The 24,648-nt window shown below is 40.5% G+C and overlaps 1 protein-coding gene across 9 annotated transcripts in view; it reads left to right on the top strand.

The window, feature by feature from the left end:
• The first annotated feature begins 2,709 nt into the window (after positions 1 to 2,709).
• Positions 2,710 to 24,648, top strand: part of slc4a5b (solute carrier family 4 member 5b) — a 33,106-nt gene continuing 11,167 nt past the window's right edge. For 4 of the 9 annotated variants that reach the window (XR_007886126.1, XM_051411628.1, XM_051411633.1 and 1 more), the window contains exons 1-19: positions 2,711 to 2,894; positions 6,276 to 6,340; positions 7,090 to 7,308; positions 11,909 to 12,035; positions 12,977 to 13,137; positions 13,765 to 13,920; positions 14,079 to 14,186; positions 15,156 to 15,211; positions 17,746 to 17,903; positions 17,986 to 18,073; positions 18,158 to 18,312; positions 18,903 to 19,028; positions 19,116 to 19,290; positions 19,391 to 19,524; positions 19,602 to 19,782; positions 20,352 to 20,442; positions 21,595 to 21,653; positions 22,206 to 22,397; positions 23,485 to 23,598. Coding sequence is in view for 8 of the 9 variants with exons in the window: in XM_051411628.1 (XP_051267588.1) it covers positions 6,277 to 6,340; positions 7,090 to 7,308; positions 11,909 to 12,035; positions 12,977 to 13,137; positions 13,765 to 13,920; positions 14,079 to 14,186; positions 15,156 to 15,211; positions 17,746 to 17,903; positions 17,986 to 18,073; positions 18,158 to 18,312; positions 18,903 to 19,028; positions 19,116 to 19,290; positions 19,391 to 19,524; positions 19,602 to 19,782; positions 20,352 to 20,442; positions 21,595 to 21,653; positions 22,206 to 22,397; positions 23,485 to 23,598 (2,364 nt within the window). In the remaining variant the exon portion in view is untranslated. Of the gene's footprint in view, positions 2,895 to 6,275; positions 6,341 to 7,089; positions 7,309 to 8,801; positions 9,168 to 11,908; positions 12,036 to 12,976; positions 13,138 to 13,764; positions 13,921 to 14,078; positions 14,187 to 15,155; positions 15,212 to 17,745; positions 17,904 to 17,985; positions 18,074 to 18,157; positions 18,313 to 18,902; positions 19,029 to 19,115; positions 19,291 to 19,390; positions 19,525 to 19,601; positions 19,783 to 20,351; positions 20,443 to 21,594; positions 21,654 to 22,205; positions 22,398 to 23,053; positions 23,168 to 23,484; positions 23,599 to 24,648 lie in introns of those variants that run through there. The other 5 variants (XM_051411629.1, XM_051411635.1, XM_051411630.1 and 2 more) reach the window with 4 other exon arrangements.

Below are 24,648 nucleotides of genomic sequence, written 5' to 3'. Positions count from 1 at the left end.
GACAATAAAGGCATTCTATTCTATTCTATTCTAAATGCTGGATATGGCCATGCTCACCTGAGGTGTACTGATCCATTTCAGGCACCGGATGAGGTTAAAATAGCACAAACATCATCCTCACACACAAATCATACATCAATAGTAGCTTAAGTTTATGTATAATCTATCCAGGAAGTTGTGATCACAGCAATTAACACAAATTCAACCTTTGAATTCTGCAATATTTTCCAATGACTGCAACTTTACCGCACATTTGACCAATTATTGTAGTTTCCTGCACCAAATGTTGTTGTACATCACCAAACTCACTTCATTGAAGACACAAACCCTCCAAACAGCGCGATTTTATTCTCACATACCTGTAATTTTTAATCAATTATTTCACTTTGTCCTGCAATTTTATTGAAAAAGAAAATGGCTAAAAACATCCCTACATGCACTGCAATTTTCTAGCAAGGCTGCTGTGAATTTTTTTTAAAGACCCCCAAAATTTCACAAATGATGTTTTCAGGGGAGTTCATGTCTTATTAAGAGGAGCAAATCTATAGCTTATAGACAGCCTGTAATCATGCTTCTGCTATATTTGAGATGAAGGAGACTTAATGATAAAGTTTTAAGCATTTTCATTGTGCTGTGGTTCAGAAACTCCTTAACTGATCTGGGGAAGAAAATAATGATAAAAATATGATGAACTTGCTTTTTGAAATTAATCTGGAATAATTAACCACTGTAGCTTTGATAAAAACAAAAAAATCCTGGTGGAACAAGTATTATTCTAACACATTTTATTCTAACACATTTTTTTAGGGCATCATCAATTTGGGGATTTCACTGTGGGCTTGTTTTACTATATTCGTGGGGTCCATAAACCTGGAGCCCACTTGTGGGGTCTGACAGGTTTATATGGATCAAAATGTTGGACGCCACGGGTTTAAAGGGATGATTGAGGGTTAAGAGTTGGTGTTGGGGTGAGAGTAAGTTTAAGGTTAGGGCTAGGCACTTAGTGGTGATGGTTAAGGGACAGGATAAAGGGCTAGGTATGGCGTCCCCACAAATACAGTAACACAAGGATGTGTGTATCAGGGCGAAAAGGAGAAAACCCAGTAAAATCAGCTTCCTGTGCCCTGAGGTCCCGATCCTCACTCCACATATAAGATCAGATATTAAAATGTGTGTGTGTGTGTGTGTGTGTGTGTTAGATTGACACAGTCACATTTGATTATCCTACATAAGACTCTTCAAACAAAGCATAATGCCTTATCTATCTCTTATGCAAATTGGTCCATTCATTAAGCAGCACAGCAGAGATTAACGCCGTCAGTAGTCGCTCCTATTGAAGAGAGATGATAAGAGAACAAGACACTGAGCTGATGAACAAATATACTGGAGGGAGAGCAAGTGGAGCAAGTCAGGAATATGGGATATCATTCCTGACATGTGGATGAATACATAAAAAAAGGCACATGTCAAAAGTCTGTGGAACTAAATGATAGAAGAATTAGTAGAAATACAGTATTTCCTGCAGTGGTGGAAGAAGTAGAAGTAAAAGTACCAATATAACCACTGCACTGTGTGTAAAAGTGCAAAATACAGCTGCACAATGAACCCAACAGTGAACACAACACTGCGAGAAGTTTCCTCCACAATTACAAAAATATCCAAGGTTGGAAATGGATATATTCAACGATTTGCTTTTTCATCTTCTGTTTTTATTTTAAAACAAAAAATGGAAAACGGGACTCAAAATAAATTATTATTATTATCAAGTGATAATTAATTGGCTATAATTTAATTATCGGAAAAATATAAATGTCCAATTATTGGTAATAATTATAGTGCATCCCTTATTCAAATAGTTCTTTATCTCTTTGCTTCTCTAACTTGTGAATTCTCCGTCACAAGAGAATCAGTTAAATCTTATAAAAACATATACATAGATAACAGCTGATCCATGTCCTAGCCAATCACAGCTGCAGAGGTCCTGTTGCCTCACTCTTTAGATTCCTGGATTGTTTTCATCTTTGTGCAGCAGATCGCACAAAGTGATTCATGCATCTAATTTATTCTGCTGTCTAGAGGGATAAGAGGATTACTAACAACATCTACGCAGGGTTTCACTGGGTGGGCAGCTCCCCCAGTAATCATCTACTGCTCCATCCACTTCAAAGGAAACCAGTCTTTTTCCATCTGTCACCATCTAGTGGTGACACATGCTGCCACAGTTTAACTGGGAGTCTGCTGCAGGGAGGTGTTTCGAGAGTGATGCCATGTTTTAGCACAGCGCCACCATGTGGTTAGTGTGTGCATGTGGATCCATTTGGAGTCTCATTAAATGTGAGTTGAGTTTGTGGGTAATTAATGTAATTAAAGGACAACTCTGGTACTATTCTATATTTCTTTAATGTCAACAAATCCAATACTGAATGCATATATATATATATATATATATATATATATATATATATATATATATACTTTAAGTACAGTACTGGAGTGAATGTACTTTGTTATCTTCCACTTCCGTTGGTTAACCTTAATGGTTTTTTTTAGAATAGGAAATTATGAATGGATCCACAGAATGAAATGACTCTACACACTGTTACGCCACACACACCCAACCCCCCAACACCCACATACACACACACACACACACACACACACACACACACACACACACACACACACACACACACACAGTCCAGCCTCATCCAGGACCTGATACTCAGATTGTCTATACAGTCACTGAGAGCAGTTTGTTGCAGCATTTTGCTCTATAAATTAACATTGTTGAACTCTGTTATTCTATTTTTGTTCTTTATTAGCGTTCTATACTTATATAAAATACTTCGGTAGCTTCTCGATTTTGGTTGTCTCAGCTTCATCTTTCACCTCAGGTAAGATAAACTCTTTTTTATTACATTATAGGTTTGATGTTGCTTTGTCTGTTTCTCTTTTATCCTTGTTTTGATGTTGATTTGAAGAACTGAATCAGATTGAATATAAAGGTTGGAAGACATGTCGGGATGGATTAAGCAGCAGTATAGTAACAGATTTGTCCTCTATGTCTCCAGCTTCCTCCAGTTTAGGAAAGTTGCAAGTTTCGAATAGATTAGTTTTATTTTTTTAAAACAGATTATTAGATTGTATTGGTGACAAATATTCCACTTCAGGATAACAAGCCTGTGAGATTATGTTGGTTTTTTTTAAATGGCTTGTGAGAATTGGAATTTTCTTTCATTCTCAGACAACAGACAAACATAATACCAACATGATAAAGGATAAAAGATAAAAGTAAAAGTTCTCCAGGCTCTAAAAATCAGGACTTTAAAGATCAATTAGAAACAGCCAAGATAAATAACCAGTAGAATAAATGACTACAAAGACTACAACTTGTTAATCTCAATGATTTTTACGGCTTTGTTCTACATAAACTATAAAAGTCCGTCCAGAAGGAAGTGGCTGAAATTCACTGTGCAGAGTCGTCATTTAAAATCCAGCTGTACTGTCATTCTTTATCTCCACCTTGGATCTTTCCATATTTTTGTGCATTTATTCCAGTTTAACCCCAGCTAGCTTCTGCTACATGCTACAAGTTGCCTCAGTCTTTAGATTCTTGGATATTTTGTGTGAGATTGTCGGGTCATAAAGCTAAATTTTGCTCATTTTGTCTGCATCTCTTAACATTTTATCGACAAGAGGATGCTGGCCTCTTCCTGAGGCAAACTCATGAGCCGGGGGGGGCGGGCTGAGATCGATTGCCTGTTCCCCTTCTGCTGTGAACAAGTATTGCTGGTCCATCTGTCAGTTGCCTGAGCCGGTACCCACGGGGCATAGTCGGGCTCAGCACAGACAACAATACAGGTTTACCCTTGTTGTAGTTTATCCAGCAATATAAGACACTTACCTCCACGCAACAGTGCGTCATGCAGAGGAAGGCTCTGACTGTGTGTGCCTATGTTGAGTCTCTATTTTTCTTATTTTAATCCGAATTTTAAAAGTTATAGAACTGTAATAAAAGTCTTTTTGAGAGGACATTGTTACTCGATGGACCAAACACGCACCGAAGGTTTTACTCGTCCTGAAACTGGACAAAAATGTTCCTGTACAACCGTGTGCTGAGAATGCTCCTCATTGCTCTGTATGTGTGTGTGTGTGTGTGTGTGTGTGTGTGTGTGTGTGTGCGTGTGGTTGTGCTCCCTGAGTGTGTGTGCATGACTGCACTCATGTGACTGTCCTTCACAGTCAGTGATCAGGCTTCAGGGACTAGTAAGCAATCAGAAATGACATCTATTGATCAGCCTAGAAAACTCCCCCAAATCAGCTTTGGGAAGAGAAACCTACGTCAACACTCAGCGATCAGTTCAGCATGTACTGATGACATTTACATGAGTGTGTCCGGGTGTCATTGGAGCAGAGAAACAGATATAATTGAAATCACATTGATGACCTCATATCTCTCACATTCATACTTAACTCCTCCCTGAGGGGAACTGTGGAAGCAGGGAAATTACTCTAGTTACCACCTCAGCTGCCACTTTATAATAAGGGTGATAACTAACAGGGATGGCAGGGTTCCCACGCATCCTGGAAAACCTGGAAAATAGTTTTTCTGACATGGAAAACAAATTAAAGAAAAAATTAAATGTCCTGGAAAAAGTTTTCCTGTAGATGAGAATGAACTTTGATATCTGTCAGAGCTCCACAAAACTTGTGATTAACCTCGTTAGAGACTCTTAATATTGCTTGTAAAGGGGTTAAAGTATGGTGGGATGAACTGATACGAGTCAGTGGCAGTTTAATAATCTGAGCAAACTCAACTCTGACTTTAAATAACTTGAGAAAAAGTTGCCACAGTTTAACCCTGATGACCTACATAAACAAACAAGACCATCAGGAAGAAGCTCTGGCTGTTTCTATGTAGTTATTTTAAAGAGGTACTCTACCCTAAAATGTGTTGAACTGTAAACTAAATTAGATGACTATACTGGGATGAAACAAATCAATGCTGGTGTTGACATTATTACCAAATGTATGAAAATCTGCATTTTGTGGGTTAAAAATGTCTCAACACGCCCGCTACGGTTTTAAATCACCATGTACGTTTTAAAACAAATGCTGAAATAGAGTCGACTGTTTAGGACTACTTTACTTCACAACATATATATAAAAAATTAATCTCTAATCAGAGGAGGGCAGCCCTCTCCCAGCCTCTGCTTTGAGTGGGAGTCATTCACAGGAGGTTATGCTAACTGTTGCTAACCCTCTACAATGTATGTTTATATTGTGGCGCAGTGGTTCGGACTTTAGACGCTGTAGAAGCACCGGCCTGCAATCTTTACCTTGATCACACACTGACAGCCCCCCCACAGACACACACCGGAGAGTTAGCCTCTCTAAGCTGTAGCTTAGCTACAAACAGGTAGCACACAGAAACTTTTACAAACAGCCCTGAATGTGCTTCTAGTGACTGTAAGGCCACGCCCCCTAAAGTCTCTGCAGGTCTCTGATGCATTTTTAAAAAATTTGCTGAGAGGGAGGAAGCTAGCAGAACTGAAGGGTGTAGTTACACTTTAATGCAGATTCGGTTGGATTCCCGTTTAAATAAATAAAACCAAGCGGTAGAAACACTACTACTTTTGTCCACAGGGGGCGCCAGAATCAACACAACAATCAACAACTCTAATATAATAAGTCCTATTGCTTGTGAACAAAAATGGTTGTAACACTACATACAGCTTTTGTATGTCTGTTTTCATGTTTAATTTTCTTGATAAAACTGAATAAACATTTTTAAAGAAAACATCTAGTTGCAGGAGATGTTTATGAACATTTCCTCTGTGGTTGGTGTGTGAATACATATAAAATCATACGATTTATCACACATACAGTTACTTTTAAAGAATATTTTTACGAAGCCCAGCAGGAGTTTGGTGGGAATGCTGGGAATTCCTACAGCAGCTGTTTCCTTTGGTTTCCATGGTTTGAGCTGCGGTCTGGTCCTGAAGGGCTGCTGGGGGTTTTCCATTGAGTTTTCCTCTTGTCATCCATTGATCTGTTGAGGTTGCCGTGGCACATGTGTCGCCATGTGGCGCAGCCGGCAGCTCACATGGTACAGTAAGTGTCACTGTAAGGCCAGGAGGATTCCCTGACCGCAGAATGAATCATTGAAGTTTGATGTGTTACGGTTTATTTCAGCTGATTGTCTCCTTTCGTCTCTTTCCACCAGCATCCATATTCACTCAGTAAACCTCCTCGTCTCTGTGTGTCTGTTTCAGGATGGATCATCAAGACTGGCAGCGAGGGAAAAGTAGAGGTCACAGGCGCTACGATGATGATGATGGTGAGAACAGAACTGTGTGCAACTGCTCCACTCAAAGCCCCTGGTTACCTGTGCGGCAATCAACCCTTCATAAGTCCCGCCCCTTTTTGCTCTGAGCTGAGATTGTAAACTTTGTTTGGGGAAATTGGAATATGCTCTACTGAAGCACATCGCCGGGGACAAAACATATTATCAACTTATTAAGTAGATATTGTGAACGTGTTAGCAAACAATTGCTCCTACATCGAGCAAAATGATTATTTATTTGTCATGTTTGTGATCCAATCCAGTTATCACTCTCCTTTTGTTTATCAGAGCTTTTTTCATTAAAACAGCTGCATGCTGCAGCTGGAAAAGACTGAACCGAAACAGTAAAGTTGAGTTGTGTAGGACTGTAATTCAGAAAAACACGAGCACAACTGTGGCATGTTTAACTCTATCCATCTTGTTTCAAGTCCTTGTGCTAAGATAACTTAAGCTAAGCTAACTGTACAGACATGAGAGTGGTATTGTTCTTCTCTCACTCTCTGCTAAAAAGTGAATGTGCTTATTTCCCAAAATGTCAAACTTTTCCTCATTAATGCAAATGTATTGTTCAGTTCACTTCAGTTGTAAAGGCTTTACTGCCATGCAGAGGTTTATATTCATCTGCTTTGTACACTTCTCTTACACCTGCTTACTACTGAGGACTTTAACGACACTCCACGAGCTGTCTCTGCACTGATCCGGCTCTTACGTGTCCTCTCTCTCTGTCTCTGTCTGTCTCTCAGAGGCCCAGCCAGTCTACATCGGCGTTCCAGTTTCCCACAGACGGAAAAGGCGCAGACACCATTCCAGTGTCAGTGACGCCGACCATGACAGCCGGCACACGCACTACGACCACCACACACACCGTGAACGCTCACACCGGGAATATTACCACGACAGAGAGGAGCCCGACGACGATGACGAGGCCAGCACAGAGCAGCACGAGCCCACCAACCTCTCAGGTTAGAAGCTACATGTCTCACAATGTCATCCTGAACTCAATATTTAAATAGCAGCTTAATAATAAAACTTGTAAAACTTGTGTAGCACTTTTAGCTGGGGTAATCTGATCAGGTGGTAAAGCAGCGTGGGATCATGGGAGTTGTTGTCTTCACCACCCTTGGTGTCATTGCAGTCAGCTTCTCCCGGTTAGGATTCCTTCAGTGTTCATGGTTCAGGAGGTTTCTACCGGGAGCCCAATGATCCACAGAGGTCTCCTCCTCTCCAACACAAACAGACCCGCTGATTAAAACCACTAAACACACTGAATAAAGCAGTTCCACCTTAACAATCACTGCTTCTCCCACGCTGTTGGACAGACAAAGGACGTCCCGGAGGGGCTGCGAGCCGAGCTGCTGCTAACGTTAGCTCAGCTTGTTTCTCTGATAACTTAAGATCCAGACGTCCGATGACTAAAATCCTTCATCCGGTTCAAATCTAGAGTTAAAAAGCACCAAGATCTAAACAGTGGATGGTAACAATGTGGCTTCAGACTGGATAAACAGTCAATGTATGACAGCTTCTGACAGACAACCACAACGCTGACGCAGGCACAAAGGGGATATGACGCCACCGACAGGCGACCGGTGAAACGCAGCGTTACCTAAATAAAATGACAGATTTCTCTGAGTTTGAACATTGTTGGAAACATTTGGGATAATGGAAGAACTCAACTACATATAGAACATAGAGCTAGAGGTTATAGATCTTTTTAGGCAGAAAAGTTACATGTTATAGCTTCAAGTTCAGCCTCAGAGAACTGCTAGCATGGTGACTATCAGCCTTGTTACCGACCCTGAAACCTTTCCTACTGCAACTTTATACATTTCAGTTTCACTGAAGAAAAGAAACACATCCAACCTAAGTGGTGCTTTTAAAGCCCGGCCCAGCATATCGTACACGCAGTGAGAGGCGTATGATCTGTGCTGTTAGCAGAGGACCTGCGTGAGGAGTGTGTGATCAGGTTGAAGCTGCTAGTGCATACATGTATGTGATGAATGTTTTGCAGCATGGTCCCAAGGGGCCATGAAGTCTGAAGCCTGTAAGCTGATTAAAGCTGAGCAACTCCAAGCTGTGTGTGTGTGCGTGCGTGCGTGCGTGCGTGCGTGCGTGCGTGCGTGTTATTTGGGGATGAATGTGAGTGTTTGGTATGTGGTATGCTTTGTGTTTTATCAGGATTCATAACCAGTGTTCACACCAAACAGCCGAGGCCTGTGGGTAGTGACAGAGGCTCTGCTGCAGGACTGTTGGGCTCATCAGAGAAGTTCTGTTGCGTTTCTTGCGTACATGTATGTGTGTGTGTTTGTGGGTATGTGAGAATGTGAGTGCATGGACTTCTGGGAGGAGAGTACTAGAGGGCCCTGTGGTGTGTGTCAACCCTCTTAAAAGCTTCTGGCTCTGTGCTGCTTTGGAGATTTCAGTGGATTTCTGCCCCAGCTTAGAGAGAAGACCTTTTCCGACCGATCGAACGGCGCAGGTCCGACCACGGATCATACATGGCTAATTGAAATAACAAAGCTCTCCGCGGAATAAAACTCAAGTAAACTGGAGAAACGAGCAGAAAGGACGTAAGTGAGAAGGAGTGAAAGTGTGTCTCTTCTCCCCACTCGTGGTGGAGAGCGAGGGGTGGTGAGCTAAGGACTCTCAACCTCAACACGAGGACAGGAAGCTAGGCGTCTCTTTTACAACCCTGAGGATCTCTCTCCAGTGACCTCTGGGTCTTACTTCCTCTGGTCAGAGGATCCAGAGAGCATGCAGGACCCTGGTGGGTCTTTCCCCTCGATTATGGCTTCCCGCTGGACCCTACCTGGCTCCCAAACAGGTAAAGACGGCATAAAAATCTGGAAAACGGAGGGTTACATTTACTTAGTAATGAACATACATTTTACTTTCTATTATCTCCAAAACTACAGTATAGATTTAAAAATACATAAATAGACTTAAAGGTTTAGGATCATCTGTGCCACAGTGTCCGCAGGATCTTAAAGGTCCATTGTGTGTTATTGATGATTAGATATTATTGAGATGAGTTTTTATAATAGTTTTAGGAACTTTCTATACAGTTCTCACGTTTGTGCTATTAGCTCTGTGGTTGTTAAAACTGTGTACTTTTTTAACGTAGAAAGATGAGATAAACTTGTATATTTTTAAAGTTTTCTTACGTCCCTTAAAAACAAGAAGGCTTGCGACCCCCTGCTTGGAGACCCCAAGTGGGGGTCTCCTCCCCCAGGTTTGGAACCTCTGCTCCACACCACTAAATGGGACCTAATGTTTCATCTCTCCAATTAAAATTATGCACAGAAACACTGTAAAACCTGATGAGTTAGTTCAACGCAAACTAACGCAAACAATTTAAGCATGAAAGATATTTAATTTGAGTAAAAGTAACTCAATTTATTTATATTTATTGTTAATGTAACTTGTGTAAATTAAGTTAACTGTACTAATTCCATTCAGGTAATTGAAGTTAAACTCATATATGCAGCATTTCTCCAAACTTATTTAAAATGAAACAGTCACTAGTCACTAAAATGCATCTTAAAAAAAGCAAATTATTACATTACCTCAAGACTTATGAGATAAACAATTTATAATTGATTGTCAAAATGGTAGCCAATAATTTTTTGTGTTTGTTTATGTGACAAACATCAAATCTTTACACTTTGGGATCATTAAGAATTATTTGGATGCGTATTTATGATGATTAATAAACAGCATTATAACGTAATACTGTTGTAATGATATAAAGTCAAGAAATTAGTCAGTGGAACAAATTTTAATTATATCACTAACACTTAAAATACTGTACAAATTTAAGTTTACTCAAAACAACTGAGTTGCTTCAACAATTGAGTTTAATTCATTTAATTTATGTTAACTTCTTTTATTAAGACGTGTTGGTTTTACAGTGACCTGCAGAGTTGGGTGATAATTAATGGATGAGTTCGTCATTACAAACCTTTCACATCACACACAGTCATTTGATGAGTGGAGCTTTATGTAATACGAGCAGGTAATTAAGAAGTTAAAGTACCTGAGTGTGTGCCTTTGTGTTTTAGCAATGACCCACAAATGATCTGAAACTGTGCAAACATCATGATCCCCTCCTGTGGGATTACATCGGCTGGTCTGAGATCAGACACGCATAAGTACATAAACTACCAACATGAGCAGACCTCCTAATGTGACCTGACCTAAAGTGACAGAGCAGAGGTAGTAATGGAAACTGATGCCTGTTGCGCTCATGCTGGAACATTGTATTGTATTATAATTATACAGCAGTCTGTAGTTAACAGAGATTACATAATTGTTCCGTCTGCTTGGAAGTGTTGATTGTCACTGTCACATGACACTTTTTTTTTTTTAGCTTTTGGATCACAAAGAGGAACAAATTGAGTGACGGGAGAGCAAAGACACACACATACACACACACACACACACACACACACACACACACACACACACACATACACACACAGTGCGAGCGAACAGCGCCTGCGGGCTGGATGTTAATGGGGATTGATCTGCTCAGGGTAAAATTAGAAAAAGGTGTTGGCTGATCAGATATCAGATAGTCATTAGAGGAGCTCAACTCTTGTCCGCTCATTAAAGAAGGGTAATGGTGTTTGTTTAGAATTGTGGCTGTTTCGGATTTTCCGATGGGGTCTTGTTGGCCAAGTGCTCTAACGCACATTTTGTCTAATTTGTAATGTTGTGGGATTTAATTCAACAAAGGACGTCTGTCACTAGTAATCCCCAGGTCTCTCACTAACAATTAGTTTTTTTCTGCTCCGCTGTAAACTGTATAATAAAGTTAAGAATAATTGAATAATCTATATATTTATTCCATGAAATTCACATGCCTAAAGTCACATGCAGAGATGGTTGATTGATGAACATGTGTTGAGATGTTTTTGTAGAATGTTTTTTATACAGAAGAGAATTAAAAGAAGAATAAATAATTGTAGACCTTGGAGTAGTATACTAGGGTAAAAACCAAGTTTGCTTACTTTGAGTAGATAAAAAGTTGTAAAATAGTACCTGAAAGTTTACTTGGGTATATTTTTTCACACATTTAGCACATCATTTATTGCAAATACAATAACAGTAAAATATAGACATAATTTTGGCACAAAAATATACTTCAGACATTAGTTTACTATTTTGGTAAACTCCCCTGCAGCTATTAATGTATGCTCACTAGAAAGTAGTACTGATTTTACATAAATATAATAACAGAACATTTATTTTAATGATGGCGCTAGAGGGGTTCATCCTCTGGGAACCATGAATGTCTGTACAACATGACTCCAATAGTTACTGAACCAAAGTGACGGAGTGAGGATCATCCATGGAGCCACACCGCTAGCAAGTTTTTCCTGAGGGTGGCGCTCATAAGAATGGTCCAATTTCATGTTGATCTGGACAAAACTTACTTCTCATAAAGTTGCCACAATTCCTGAATCCCAGATTAGTGTGACTGTTGTAGCCTTTATTGTTGTACATGTGTGACTTTAATGTAAATCTGAAACTCTGTTTTCGTGTTTCTCCTCCGTCTGGTAGTATCCCCTGCAGCGGAGCGTCTGCGCCACATACTGGATGATGACAACACCCCGACGCCCACGATATTCACAGAGATGGACACACTACAGCACGAGGGGGGCGAATTAGAGTGGAAAGAGTCTGCGAGGTACACGCACACACATACAGGCGTCAGAGGGTCAGAGCTTTCATTAGTTTAGGATTTGGGGTCACTTTTGATAGGATTTAAAGGTTGAGGGTTGAGACATTACGGGTGCTGGGTGACAGGACTTTAACACTGCATGTGATTAAAGCAGTGGTTCTGACTGGATGCTAACTAAGTTGAATTCATTGGATTTATGCAGGGAAAGGTTTGCTGATGCTGTCTGACCTCTGTTTCACTAAAACTTTGAATTAGTTGGGTCATTGATAGGTAAAAATTGTGGGGTGGTTGTTGTGAACTCTTTTTGCTGTCTGATGGGGGGGGGAGTCACCCCTGGATTAAATCTTAAATTACATAGCAATCCCCTGCTGGTTGGCTAAACTGTCAAATAACACCACTTTATTGACTGAATTCCAAAGCCAGAAGACGTATATAGCATTCAGAAGTATAATTTTGGAGAAGTATACTAGTGTGCTTACTTTCAGTACATGAAAAGTGTCCTAAAGGGGTCTCAAATGCCTCCAGTAAGTACACTTGGGTATATTTCCCCTACATTTTGAGCATACACTGCAAACAATAATCTTGTCAACCATGTTTTACATTAGAAAAGTGATCTGGTTTTAAGAGGATATATCTAATTCTGACTTAATAAGATATTTCAGCTAATATTGATCTGGATTTAACCAGTAACAATAATGGTTGCATAATATCCCAGCAGAGGAATTAGATTATTGTCCTTATTTTAAGAGTAAGAGCACTCATTGTTTTTCATTGTTTTAATAAAAAATGATAAAGAATAAGAATGCTTCTGTTTCTAGAAAGGCAGTTTTTGTAGTGTAGTATTCGTTAGTATTCAGAATGTATTGCTAAAGTGAAATATATCACATCATTCACTTCACTGACTGAATTTAAAAGCCAAACCACTTTCTTTCCCCCGGCCTCTGTAGGTGGGTGAAGTTTGAGGAGAAGGTGGAGGAGGGAGGAGAAAGATGGAGCAAGCCTCATGTGTCCACGCTGACCCTCCACAGCCTGTTTGAGCTCCGGACCTGCCTGCAGACGGGAAGCATCCTGCTCGACCTGGAGGGCTACTCACTGCCGCAGATCGTGGGTGAGTCCAGCAGACCGGCTCCACTGATGTTCCTCTACATCAGAACTAAACTAGATAGTTTCCAGAACTTGCAGACACTTTAAATCTGAAAAACTTTCTTTAAAGAAGGCACCAAAGTTTGGGAATTGATAGTAGCTGTGTGAAAGCTCTGCAGCGATGAACGCTGAACGCTGAACAAAAGCAACAAAGCTGTGTCCCAATTTTAAATACATACATACAACAGATACTGCAGACAAGATGTCATAGAACCCTGATGTTGTGGTTAGTATATGGGAAATTGGTATTCATTTGAAAATATAATATATATTATTTATCAGTTATTCTTTATGAGAACTTTTTGGACTGTCTGCAATTCATTTCATGTCTTTGCAGCTGTGGAATACAGATTTAATTCATTTTATTATTCATTATAAACACACCCAGGAGTGTCAGTATATTCCAAAATACTTCAAACCTGAATGTCCTTGAACTCACCAGAGAATAGATTTCAAAACAGAAATCTTTACATGCAACTAACAATGTTTTCTAAAAGAAATCAAGCCAAAGTGTCACTTATATTTAAGTTGATTCTGTTCATCATCGTTATTGTTCACGTGAATTCAACTGGGCCGTGAACTTCTGCTCCAGACGACATCGTGGATCGGCAGATAGCTGATGGTCTCGTTGCTCCGGATCTGAGGGAGAAGATCAGCTTTGTGTTGCTGCGGAAGCACCGTCACCAGACCAAGAAACCCATCCACCGCTCGCTGGCAGACATCGGAAAGTCCTCCAACACTGCTTCCAGTGAGTCTGTGCGCCGTCTTCTACGCATTTTCATCAACCAGACGTAATCTCACCTTCTGATTACGTCCTAATTGCTTCCTTTGTTTTCTGCCATGTTGTCTCACCTTTTCCTCTTAAAATCACCTCTTTCACATCTTCTGCCGCCGCCGCTCTCTCAGACCGTAGTCCTCAGGCTAATCTGAACCGTAGTACTAGTACAGCTTCTGGGATCCACTGCTCCACAGAAGACCTACGCTCTCGGCAGGCAAGCAGCCTTGGCCGCCTGCGTGAGTCTGAACACACACACACACACACACACACACACACACACATTCATGCACCAACAGTTCACTGCTAACTACACCTACCTTTACTCAAGTACTGTATTTCCCTTTTATGCCACTGCTACTGTATTTAACAGATTTAGCTTTTGGTTACTTTTCAGATTTAGATTTCACATGAGCAAAACATATAATGAGCTTATAAAATACAACACATTCCTAATCTCTTCGGTTTGTGACCTGTTGAGGATCCTTATCACATTTCAGATGATGTTATCAGCTCTCACCAAAGAGACATTTCCCCTCTAAACGTCTCACATGGTTTCATTTAAATTGTTTTTTTAGCCCCAAGAGGTCAAAGTATTCAATATTTCACCATTAAAAAGCTACATTAGAGAAAACCCTCAGATTTATTTCATACAATCCCACTTCAAAAGATCCAAACTAACCCTTTAACTTCTCTGCTTCATGTTTTTAATCAACACTGACCCCAGCTAACTCCCCGCTCACACTCAAGATGGCTTTGTGTGCATAAATACTCACCATGAACACAGCGTGTCGGACATACAGTGTGTGCGGTACAGGTTTTGGTCCTATTGTGTGCACCTTCGGCTAATTTCTCTTGTGAATCTATCTGGGTGAAAAGGATTATGAACGGATTTTTTTTTTTTTTGGGGGGGGACTCTGTGTGTTCTTGTTCTCTCTTTGTCCAATTTATTTGTTCCCAAATCTGCTTTGAGGAGAAAAAGGGGAAATTAGTCATTAAAAAAAATAATCCCCACAGAACCTAAAGTTCCAGTACACACTGTGGACGTACTTGAATGCCCACTCTGTTGCTCCTATGACCCGTTAACTGGCAGCAATTTACATCTTTACTCAGCTATTACTGAATAAAGTCCCACGGAGACACAACTCAAACACAGTTTCTTTCAGTGATTTAAAAATATCAAATAAATGTGTGTGGTTCATTTACAGATCCCTCCCAGAGCCGGAGCATGAATGATATTTCAGACACACCCAGCACAGACCAGGTAACTGTTATGTTCAATATTTCATGTGTTTGTGTGTGAATGTGGGTTCGGCATGATAATCCCACGTTAAGACTAAAACTAACATTTCTCTCAGCTCCAAGCCCATTTGCTCCTTTTGAAGAGGTGCATCTTTAAAAACACCTCACAAAGATATAGTTTCATTTGAACACAAAGTGCTTCACACATTTAATGGAGAGAAACTGTCGCACCCGTCCATTAATCACAGGGTTGGTGGTTCGATCCCCAGCTCTTGCTCCCCACATGTCACTGACACAAGACACTGAACCCCAGACTGCTCCTGAAATTCAGTTCACCAAAATGGGCTGGTAGTATTCCTACATTGTCACTAAACTTACAGTAAAGTTTGTAAGTTTTGAAAATAATAATTCCTTTTTTGTTTTTAGAAAAACTTAAATCTTTGAATTTTAAAAACAGAACATTTTGTATTTTATTTGTATCATTATTTCAATTATATATATTAAATTGTGTAATAATTATTAATAATTATCATTTTTTTGTTTCTAAAACTTAAAGGTTTTTATATTTTTTTTTAGAAGAAGAAAAGTAAATTATCATCAATATTAGTTTAGTTTAGAAGAGGTTAACTTAAAACTCAAAAATGTAATGACGACAGTTACATTGAAGTTGGGTTTTCTCAACTTTTTTTTCTTTACAGTGATTCTGCAACTGGATTGTTTATTTCTCACCTAAGAATTGTTGAGAAACAGATTTTTGGTGGACAGCTGCTGTGAAAGTTTATTCCGTACAGAACTCAACCCCACTGGTTCAGACAGTTGAACCTTTATAGTTCGACTTCCTTCCTTCCTTCCTTCCATTATCAGGGTTATTTCCTCAGACTTGAGGAGTTGTGACCTTTGTGTATGAAACTGATGGAGTGCCCCTTTAATATCTGCACATGCACGCTGTCACTCTCCGAGCTGTTATTGATTTGTAATCAGCTAATCTCCTGTTGCCTGCGGGGAAACAGCGATGCATTATTTCAGCCCAGCACACAGTTAGCAGATGGCACGTTGCTGTGTTTGTGTTTTATGAAAAATTGAGCCTTGTTTTATGAGAAGGTATACAGAGTCGTCACAACTGCTTAATCCTTCTAATCCACGCAGCCTGGTAGCTGAGGTGGGAATTTGTTCAATTGTGTTTGTGCGTGTACCTGCATGCGTGTTTGTACTTATGATCGAGTGATTTTAAGCTTCTTCCTCTGAGCTTTAATTGCTCTCCCCCCCAAAAAAAGTATGACAATGAAGAACATTACACATTCAGTCACTTTCTCTGTTAACCAGCTGCAGTAATTTGGTGTGTGTGTGTGTGTGTGTGTGTGTGTGTGTGTGTGTGTGTGGTTTTGTTATTCGGGTAAATATCTTGACAAGAACTTCAAAGCGAGCGAGAAATGAATTCATGCATGTGACCCCTTGAGTGTGGTTTAATTATTCGTTCACAGAAGCTGGCATGGCACCTCCAGCTTTCTTTGATCCGACCGATATGCACACTCATGCAGTAAAAATACATGACTTCATAACATGTAGCGTCTATAGGAGGAGATTGAAACTGCTGAACTCGCGGCACTATAGCTGCAGATGGACACTAACACTCAGAGCGAGTGAGTGAGTAGATCATTCTTAAATTAGTTGCGAGCTTGTGAGATTTGACATGTCTTGTTTATGCTGCTTGGGACCACAAAGTTAGGAGAGAGTGAAAAAGGACCAGTTGGTGAATTGACTCCGAAAGCAGCATTAACAGATTATGAAGAGATTTTAATTTAAGCACCCACCACTCCACTGCCACGTGCTTCCTCGGTTAGGAGGAGGAGGGGTGCAGCAAAGGAGCTGCAACACGGTGTTGTGTCATTTTTATACTGTGTGTAACTCCAGGATTTCAATCGGATGTATTTCTGTGTACACTGTAACAGAGCTAACAGCTCTGTGAGGCTGTGATACTCGTGAAGGAAACCGAACTGTAAGGTGGATAAAAGCTGAAGTCAGAAGTTTGTTTTTTGATCATCATATTGGGATTTTGTGTCAATCCATCCAGTAGATGTTGACATATTTTACTGGATATGTGAAAATAGTTTATTCTGGTAGCTCTAGATGAACATTTAAAGAACAACCAAAGTTATCAGGATTAATCATCTGGGGTTGTCGAATATTTTCACCAAATTTTTTGTTGATTCATCCAATATTAGTCAAGACATTTCGGTCTGGAAGTGTTGGAACAAAGGACTGACCAAGGAAGACCTGATGTGTAACTGCAAGCACATCTGTCCAGGTTTAAAGCAGATCTCACACTGGTTGTGGCTTTTGTTGTCGAGTAGTAAAATCCGACCATATATGTGGTTTTGAGTCAACTGCTGAAACTACGCACCAGCTCACAGGATCTGATTAGTCTCCAACACGCAGTAAATACCAGCTGATCATGTCGGACATAAGCAGCTGGGAAAGGTCATCTGCAGTGCAACATGCCTCAAATATGTGATTTCTCCTCATACTCTCCCTCCTGCTGCCTCTCTCCTCTGCCAGCTGAAGAATAAGTTCATGAAGAAGATTCCTCGAGATGCCGAAGCGTCCAACGTCCTGATTGGCGAGGTGGATTTTCTGGACAAACCCTTCGTCTCTTTTGTGCGTCTGGCTCAGGCCACGACTCTCGGAGGCCTCACTGAGGTCCCTGTGCCGACGAGGTGGGTGTCTCTTATGTCTCCCTGTTTATCTCTCTCTGTGTGTCTGTGCGTTTATCGGCCTCATGACCTTCTGCTCTGATAGGTTTCTCTTCATCTTACTCGGTCCTCACGGCAAAACCAAGTCCTACAATGAGATTGGCAGAGCTATCGCGACGCTCATGGTGGATGAAGTAAGTGACCACCGCTGTCCCACCCTGATAGATTACGCTCATACACATTTGTCGCGTTGATTTTGTTTCTTTACTTCCTGTCAGCTGTTCAGTGATGTCGCCTACAAAGCCAGGGACCGTGACGACCTGATTGCGGGTGTGGATGAGTTTCTGGATGAGGTCATTGTCCTTCCTCCAGGGGAGTGGGACCCGAAAATACGCATCGAACCTCCAAAGAAGGTTCCATCGGCAGATATGAGGCATGTACATTTAACCAACCTTATTCATCCTTTTTTGGCCACTTGGGGGCAGCAAAAACAAGCTGTGAACACATCATCGACATATTATCACCTTTTAAGTTGATATCTTGAACAAACAGTTGCTTATTTACACATCCAGCATTTACAGAGTAACATAATCATTCATTTGGCCCCTGGATGAAGTCCAATTTTTGGTTTCTACAAGGGATGTCACAATACTATAGATTTACTAGACAATACCGGTGAACTTCCACAATTCTCAATACCAATTCAATACTACGATAAGAAACAAAAACAAAACAATAAATCACATCAAATGTATTCAACATTCTTTTTATTAAAAAAGACATTGGAACATTTCAAAATTTCAAAACAACAGTGGCCCATTTTCTTATTATCTTAACTCAGGTTGAACCAAGTTAGATGTGAAAATATTCTGAGAATAACTGGGTTTGGGGAGCATTGTGAGAACTGAGTCAAACAGGAGAGAGGGGTAAGACACACTTACATAGGTGTGCACAGGTGGTAGGATTAGTGAGTGAATCATCTTCTGTCCCTGACGCCTTCGTCTGTTCTCACGTTCCCCGCAGGAAGTCCGTGCTGAACCTGAACGAGCTGGGTCAAATGAACGGCTCGGCCGGCGGTGCAGCTGGAGGAGAAGACGAAGAACTTCCAGCTCCACATGAGCTTGGAGAGGAGCTGAAATTCACTGGGAGGTACGAGAGGACTGTATCATATGTCACAGGGTCCAGTTACATTCTGGTTCTGTCGTCCTGATGATGTGCTCAACCTTGTTTCCAAAGGTTCGGAGGAGGATTGTGGCTGGACATCAAACGGAAAATCCCGTGGTATTGCAGTGATATCTACGACGGCTTCCATATCCAGTCTATCTCTGCTGTGCTCTTCATCTACCTGGGCTGCATCACCAATGCCATCACCTTTGGAGGACTGCTAGGGGATGCTACCGACAATTACCAGGTCTTCATAAAGGCTGCAACATAACGAACCAATCCAGAAACTCTCCAGCTACAACCATATCTGACTGTTCTGTCTCTGTATGTCCCCTCTCTTCTCCAAGGGAGTGATGGAGAGTTTCCTTGGCACCGCTTTAGCAGGGACTGTCTTCTGTGTGTTTGGTGGGCAGCCTCTCATCATCCTCAGCTCAACTGGACCCATTCTCATCTTTGAGAAACTGCTTTACGAATTCAGCAAGTGAGTAAAAGCACGCAGATGTGTACAGTGCAGACAAACAAGATGAGAAGCGATGTCAGCACTTTCTCTCTTCACAGGAACAATGGTATAGACTACATGGAGCTGCGTCTGTGGATCGGCCTTCACTCGTGTCTGCAGTGTTTCCTTCTCGTTGTCACAGACGCCAGCTACATTATCAAGTACATGACCCGCTTCACAGAGGAGGGTTTCTCCAGCCTCATCTCCTTTATATTCATCTCTGATGCCATTAAGAAGATGGTAGGTGACATGTTGTCATCATAGACTGTATATTTAAAAAACAGTCGTAGTGTCTGTGACGTCTCCCACAGGTTTCTGAGCATTCAGTGTGAAGCTCAGTGTGGTCGGCTCTGTCCGTCGTCATCCTAAAAGTCTTGACTCTGCCAGCTACCGGGTAATACAAAAATGAGCAAATAAATGTGGGTGGAGCTGAGGCTGACTGAAGCCTGGTTACTGCAAACAGCCACATGAGACTCAAAGCTGCCACACACTTAATTATGCTTAATTTTAACCTTAATATAATTTAAACAGGTGAGTTATATAGGGGGTCATTAAGGGGGAAATTATCTACAGACACCAAAAGGCTGTAAACATGTTTATTTCTGCTGTAAAGTAGGACAGTTTAATATGGGGTAGATTGACTCACTGCGGGAGCCAGCCTCTAGTGGTTATTAGAGGAACTGCAGTTTAGGTTACTTCTGTGCTTCGTTTGCAGCCACAAAGGTTGCCACTTGGTTGGTTGAACACCTAATGTTCAGATCTAAAGCAACAACACTTAACACAGGATACAACTGGTTTGTTTTTCACAGATTGGAGCATGGAAGTATTACCCAATCAACCGTGGCTTCAAGCCCGACTACATCACTGCCTATAAGTGTGAATGCATCGCGCCAGACCAGGGTGAGTCCTCTTTTTTCTTTTCTTTACATGTTTTCTTAGTCTTTAAAGCAAAATATGACCATATTTAAGAGCATCATATTAGTAGGATAAAAATTATTCCTCACCTAATGTGTTCATAAATGGTTACTGGAATAAATAAAATATTTAGAGATGGAGCTCAAAAAATGTTAGCTACTATAAGAAAGGTTCAACATTTTAGTAAATATGCTTTCTATTTGAGATGAAAAGATGTATATCAATCAATCTCGTGTCTGTGCATTAAATACAGAGCTTGAGTCAGGATGTGGTTAGTCCTGATTAGTATAAAGAGTGCAAACAAAGGGAAACTGCTAGCCTGGTTCTGTCCACAGTTCAAAAGTCCACCTACCAAACACCACTAGAGTTCACTAATTAACACATTCTCTTTTTTATTTGATATATACTACTATATATTTAGCAGGACAACTTTAGGTTTTCATTCATTCTGTGTGTTAATTACGACATTTTAGTGTAATTAAATGCACATTTTTACTCTGTGATGATTTGTGTATTCTGTCTGTTTCTGCCTCATTTTTGGATGCTTTCTGAAAAAGTGAGTATGCACCTGTAGACCCTGCTAGAGCATGTCTGAACATGTAAGTTCAGCAAAAAACATCTTTAGTTAGTGTTTATTAAGAGTTTAACACTGAAAAACTATGTGGGTGTGATTTGGTCAGATTTTCTACCCAGTGGCCTGGTAGCAAAAGCAAACAACCCCACAACTATCAACAGATTTTGCTTTAAGTGCTGCTGTGATTGGTGCACATACTGTATGTGACACACAGCTGTCCAATTGAGCCCCGCCCACTTTAAACCAGAAAGAAGAAAAATGTGTTTTCAGGGCCTTTAAGGTTCCTTCACAGAGGAAAAGATGAGTACAATTAAGAATTTGGGCTGATCACTGGAATCCAATGTGGAGCAGCTTCACCAGAGTCACATTTATCTTTATCAGCGTTCATCAATGGATGGCCGTATAGTGGCTCGTTCTTCAATACACTCCCTTCACATCAATAGGAAATAGATATGTTCTAATTAATTCTGGTTCATTCGTATCAAACACAGGGTTTTACCTGTGATGTTACCCATCAGTCATTGCTTTTCCTCTCTTTCCCTGTTTGTGTTTTCTCTCTTTAGCATCTGCGCTGGGCTTGAATGTTTCAGCTCCACTCTCAGACGATAACATGACTCTGCTGGTAAGTGACAGAAACACAGGAAACATCAATCACAGTTCTCTTTGTGAAAGTAACACTAAAGTAACTGAGTTGCACTTCCGTTTGTTCAGGGTTTTGTACTGTATATTAAAGGCCTGTCCCAAATAGAGGCCTGGTTCTGAATAAAGGCAGGTTGAGGCAGTGATGGAAGCAAATAAAATAAAAAGACTGGCCTATTAATTGATATAAATTTAAAGTTTTTCACTGACAAATGTGTAATTTGACCTTTAATGTGCTTGTTTTATTGTTTTTTATGAAGTTGTTTTGGTGAACCGAAGACAAATTTCCATCCCGCTTCTATTCTAAACGATGGTGTCATGCTCTCTCTTTCTGGAGTAATACTCGGCGGGCGGTTACAGAGCACCGTGGCTCTGTATTCTCTTTTCTAGTGTTATCGCTTGTTTTTTCTCTCTTTCGTGTCTGCTGCTTCTCCCACTCCTTCGGTTTTCCCTTCTCTGCCCTTTTCCACCCCTCCATCTTCAACCCCCAATCCCACCCTGTTGCCCCTCATCCTCCCTTGTCCTGTTTCTGTAGTTTAACTTGACAGACCTGGACTGGAGTCAGCTGAGTAAGAAAGAGTGTGTGAAGTATGGCGGTGCGCTGGTGGGGAGCTCCTGTAAGTATGTTCCTGACCTGGCCCTCATGTCCTTCATCCTCTTCTTTGGGACATACTCCATGACTGTTTCCCTCAAGAAGTTCAAGTTCAGCCGCTACTTCCCCACAAAGGTAAGACAGCAGGAACGATCTGGAGGCTTGTATTGTTTCCCCACAGTGGCTCTGATGCTGTTCAACCTGCAAACAGTCAACCTGCATGTGAAGGTCTAGCTTCCTGGAGTATGGCGGATATTTATCAAAGCATGAAAGCATTCCAGTATAGAGGATAAGGCTGGTGAAATTCTTTGTTTTTTAATTTATGGTGGAAACTCCTTTTGGCTTCTGAAGGCATTTGAGCCACTGATTTAATTATTGGAGGAAGTAAATGTGTGTTTCTAAATATAACTCGATACCCACTCCTGGATGGCCCATTACTCTGAAACCCCAATAGTCTGACAATGTCCCAATTGGATAATGAGTGTTAGCATTCTTACATTCACTAATTAGCACTAAATACAAAGTACTCAACCCCACATATCACAATCCCACAATGTTCTATTTGACACTTGCTACAGTTTTCTGAAGTTTCTTTCATGGGATTTGTTGAGGATAAAAATAACATTGAACACCAGCTTCATCCTTTAAATCTACACCAGCTTTTGTTTAAATAAACTGCCATTAGCAGTCATCCCTTACCTCCTCCTTACCCAAACCACCTGTAAACCTCCATATCTGCCCCAGAGTGTCCTCCCCCATGCTCTCTTCTCCTCTCCCCGAATGTGCTCCAGCTCCGTTCCCTCGTCAGTGATTTCTCCATCATCATTTCTATCCTGGTCTTCTGTGGACTGGATGGCCTGCTGGAGTTGGACACCCCCAAACTGCACGTGCCCACTGAGATCAAGGTCCGCTCTTCCCTCAAATACCAGCTTCATCTGTTCCTCGACTTCTTTACGTCACCGCTTGGATGCTTTTCTTTCCCGTAGAGGATGTAGTGTGTTTATTTATTCATCAATGATTCATCAATGTAATGATTCTTTCTTCTTTTTCCTGTCTTCATGTCCTCATGTTCGCACCTTTTTCTTGTGCTTTCATGTATGTTGTCCCCTCCTCACCGCTTTATGTATCCTCCCTCTGTCTCCCTGTGTGTGTGTGTGTGTGTGTGTGTGTGTGTGTGTGTGTGTGTGTGTGTGTGTGTGTGTGTGTGTGTGTGTGTGTGTAGCTGAGGAAGCTAATCAGTGATTTTTCCATCTTCATGTCAATCATGTGCTTTGTGGGTCTGGATATGTTGATGGGGTTAGACACACCCAAACTAATCGTTCCAACTGAGTTCAAGGTATTTGATTTCTCTGTAAAAGATGTGTTAGATGTATGTGTGTCTGTTTCTGTGTGCATGCGAGCACTGGTGGAATGATATTGATGAGAACAGTGAATCAATATAGTATATTGGTCACATGTAATGAGTCGCAGTGAAATGGAATCACACCAGTACCTTCAATTTGGGCATTAAAACAGTGGTTTCCCAACCTGGGGGTCAGGACCCCCACTAGGGGTCTCCGAAGCTCCACAGGGGGTCGCAAGGCCTTATTGATTTTACCAGGTGTAAGAACCGTATATACCAAGTAGACCTATATCTCAGCATTTTGTTGATTTCTGTGAAACAACTAAATAAAAATGTTATTTTTCGGACCAAAAATGGACAGAATGGTATAAACAAATATCTAAAAACATCCGCAAAACTCATCTCTGCGTCAATATTCATCAAAATCATTCATTTTACACAAACTTCCTGCAGTTATTTCACTGTTTGGGTTCATTGTACAGTTTATCAGTTGTTCTCGACTGTTATACATTGAATATAATATGAATATTGGTCAGAAATGGTAGAAAAGGCTTCCTTAAGAAAAAAGGTTGTGAGTAAAAAGTTTAAGCTTCTTCTTTTTTCTGCTACTTTATACTTGAGTTAGTTATTTTTCACATTACAATTTAACATTTATTTTCTGAACATTTGTTAAATACAATGCATTGTTAAAGATTAAACCAGTGGTTTACAACAGTTTTTGGCTTGAAGAAAACTTCACTCAGGTTCCAGATTGAAGAATCTTTACCGAAGCTTCTCTGATCTCGATCCTGAAGACAATTTATATAGTTTGCCCAAATCACAGCTGTGCTCTCCTCACAAAGGAACAAAAGGTTTTTAATCAATGTAAAATAGTTTGTCTCATTACATCATTATTAGATAGAGACTAAATCAGGAAACAGCAAAGACAATATCAGGATAAGATCTAAAAAAAAGATAATATTTAGGTAATACATTTTTCTTTCACACCCCCAATTTCAATTTATATTATTTGTTATTATTATAACAATATTATATAATATGTAT

This window comes from Dicentrarchus labrax, unplaced genomic scaffold (genome assembly GCF_905237075.1).
Source record: "Dicentrarchus labrax unplaced genomic scaffold, dlabrax2021, whole genome shotgun sequence".
Lineage (NCBI taxonomy): Eukaryota > Metazoa > Chordata > Actinopteri > Moronidae > Dicentrarchus > Dicentrarchus labrax.
The sequence above is the reverse complement of the archived record's forward strand: the minus strand, read 5'-3'. Positions and strand labels throughout refer to the sequence as shown.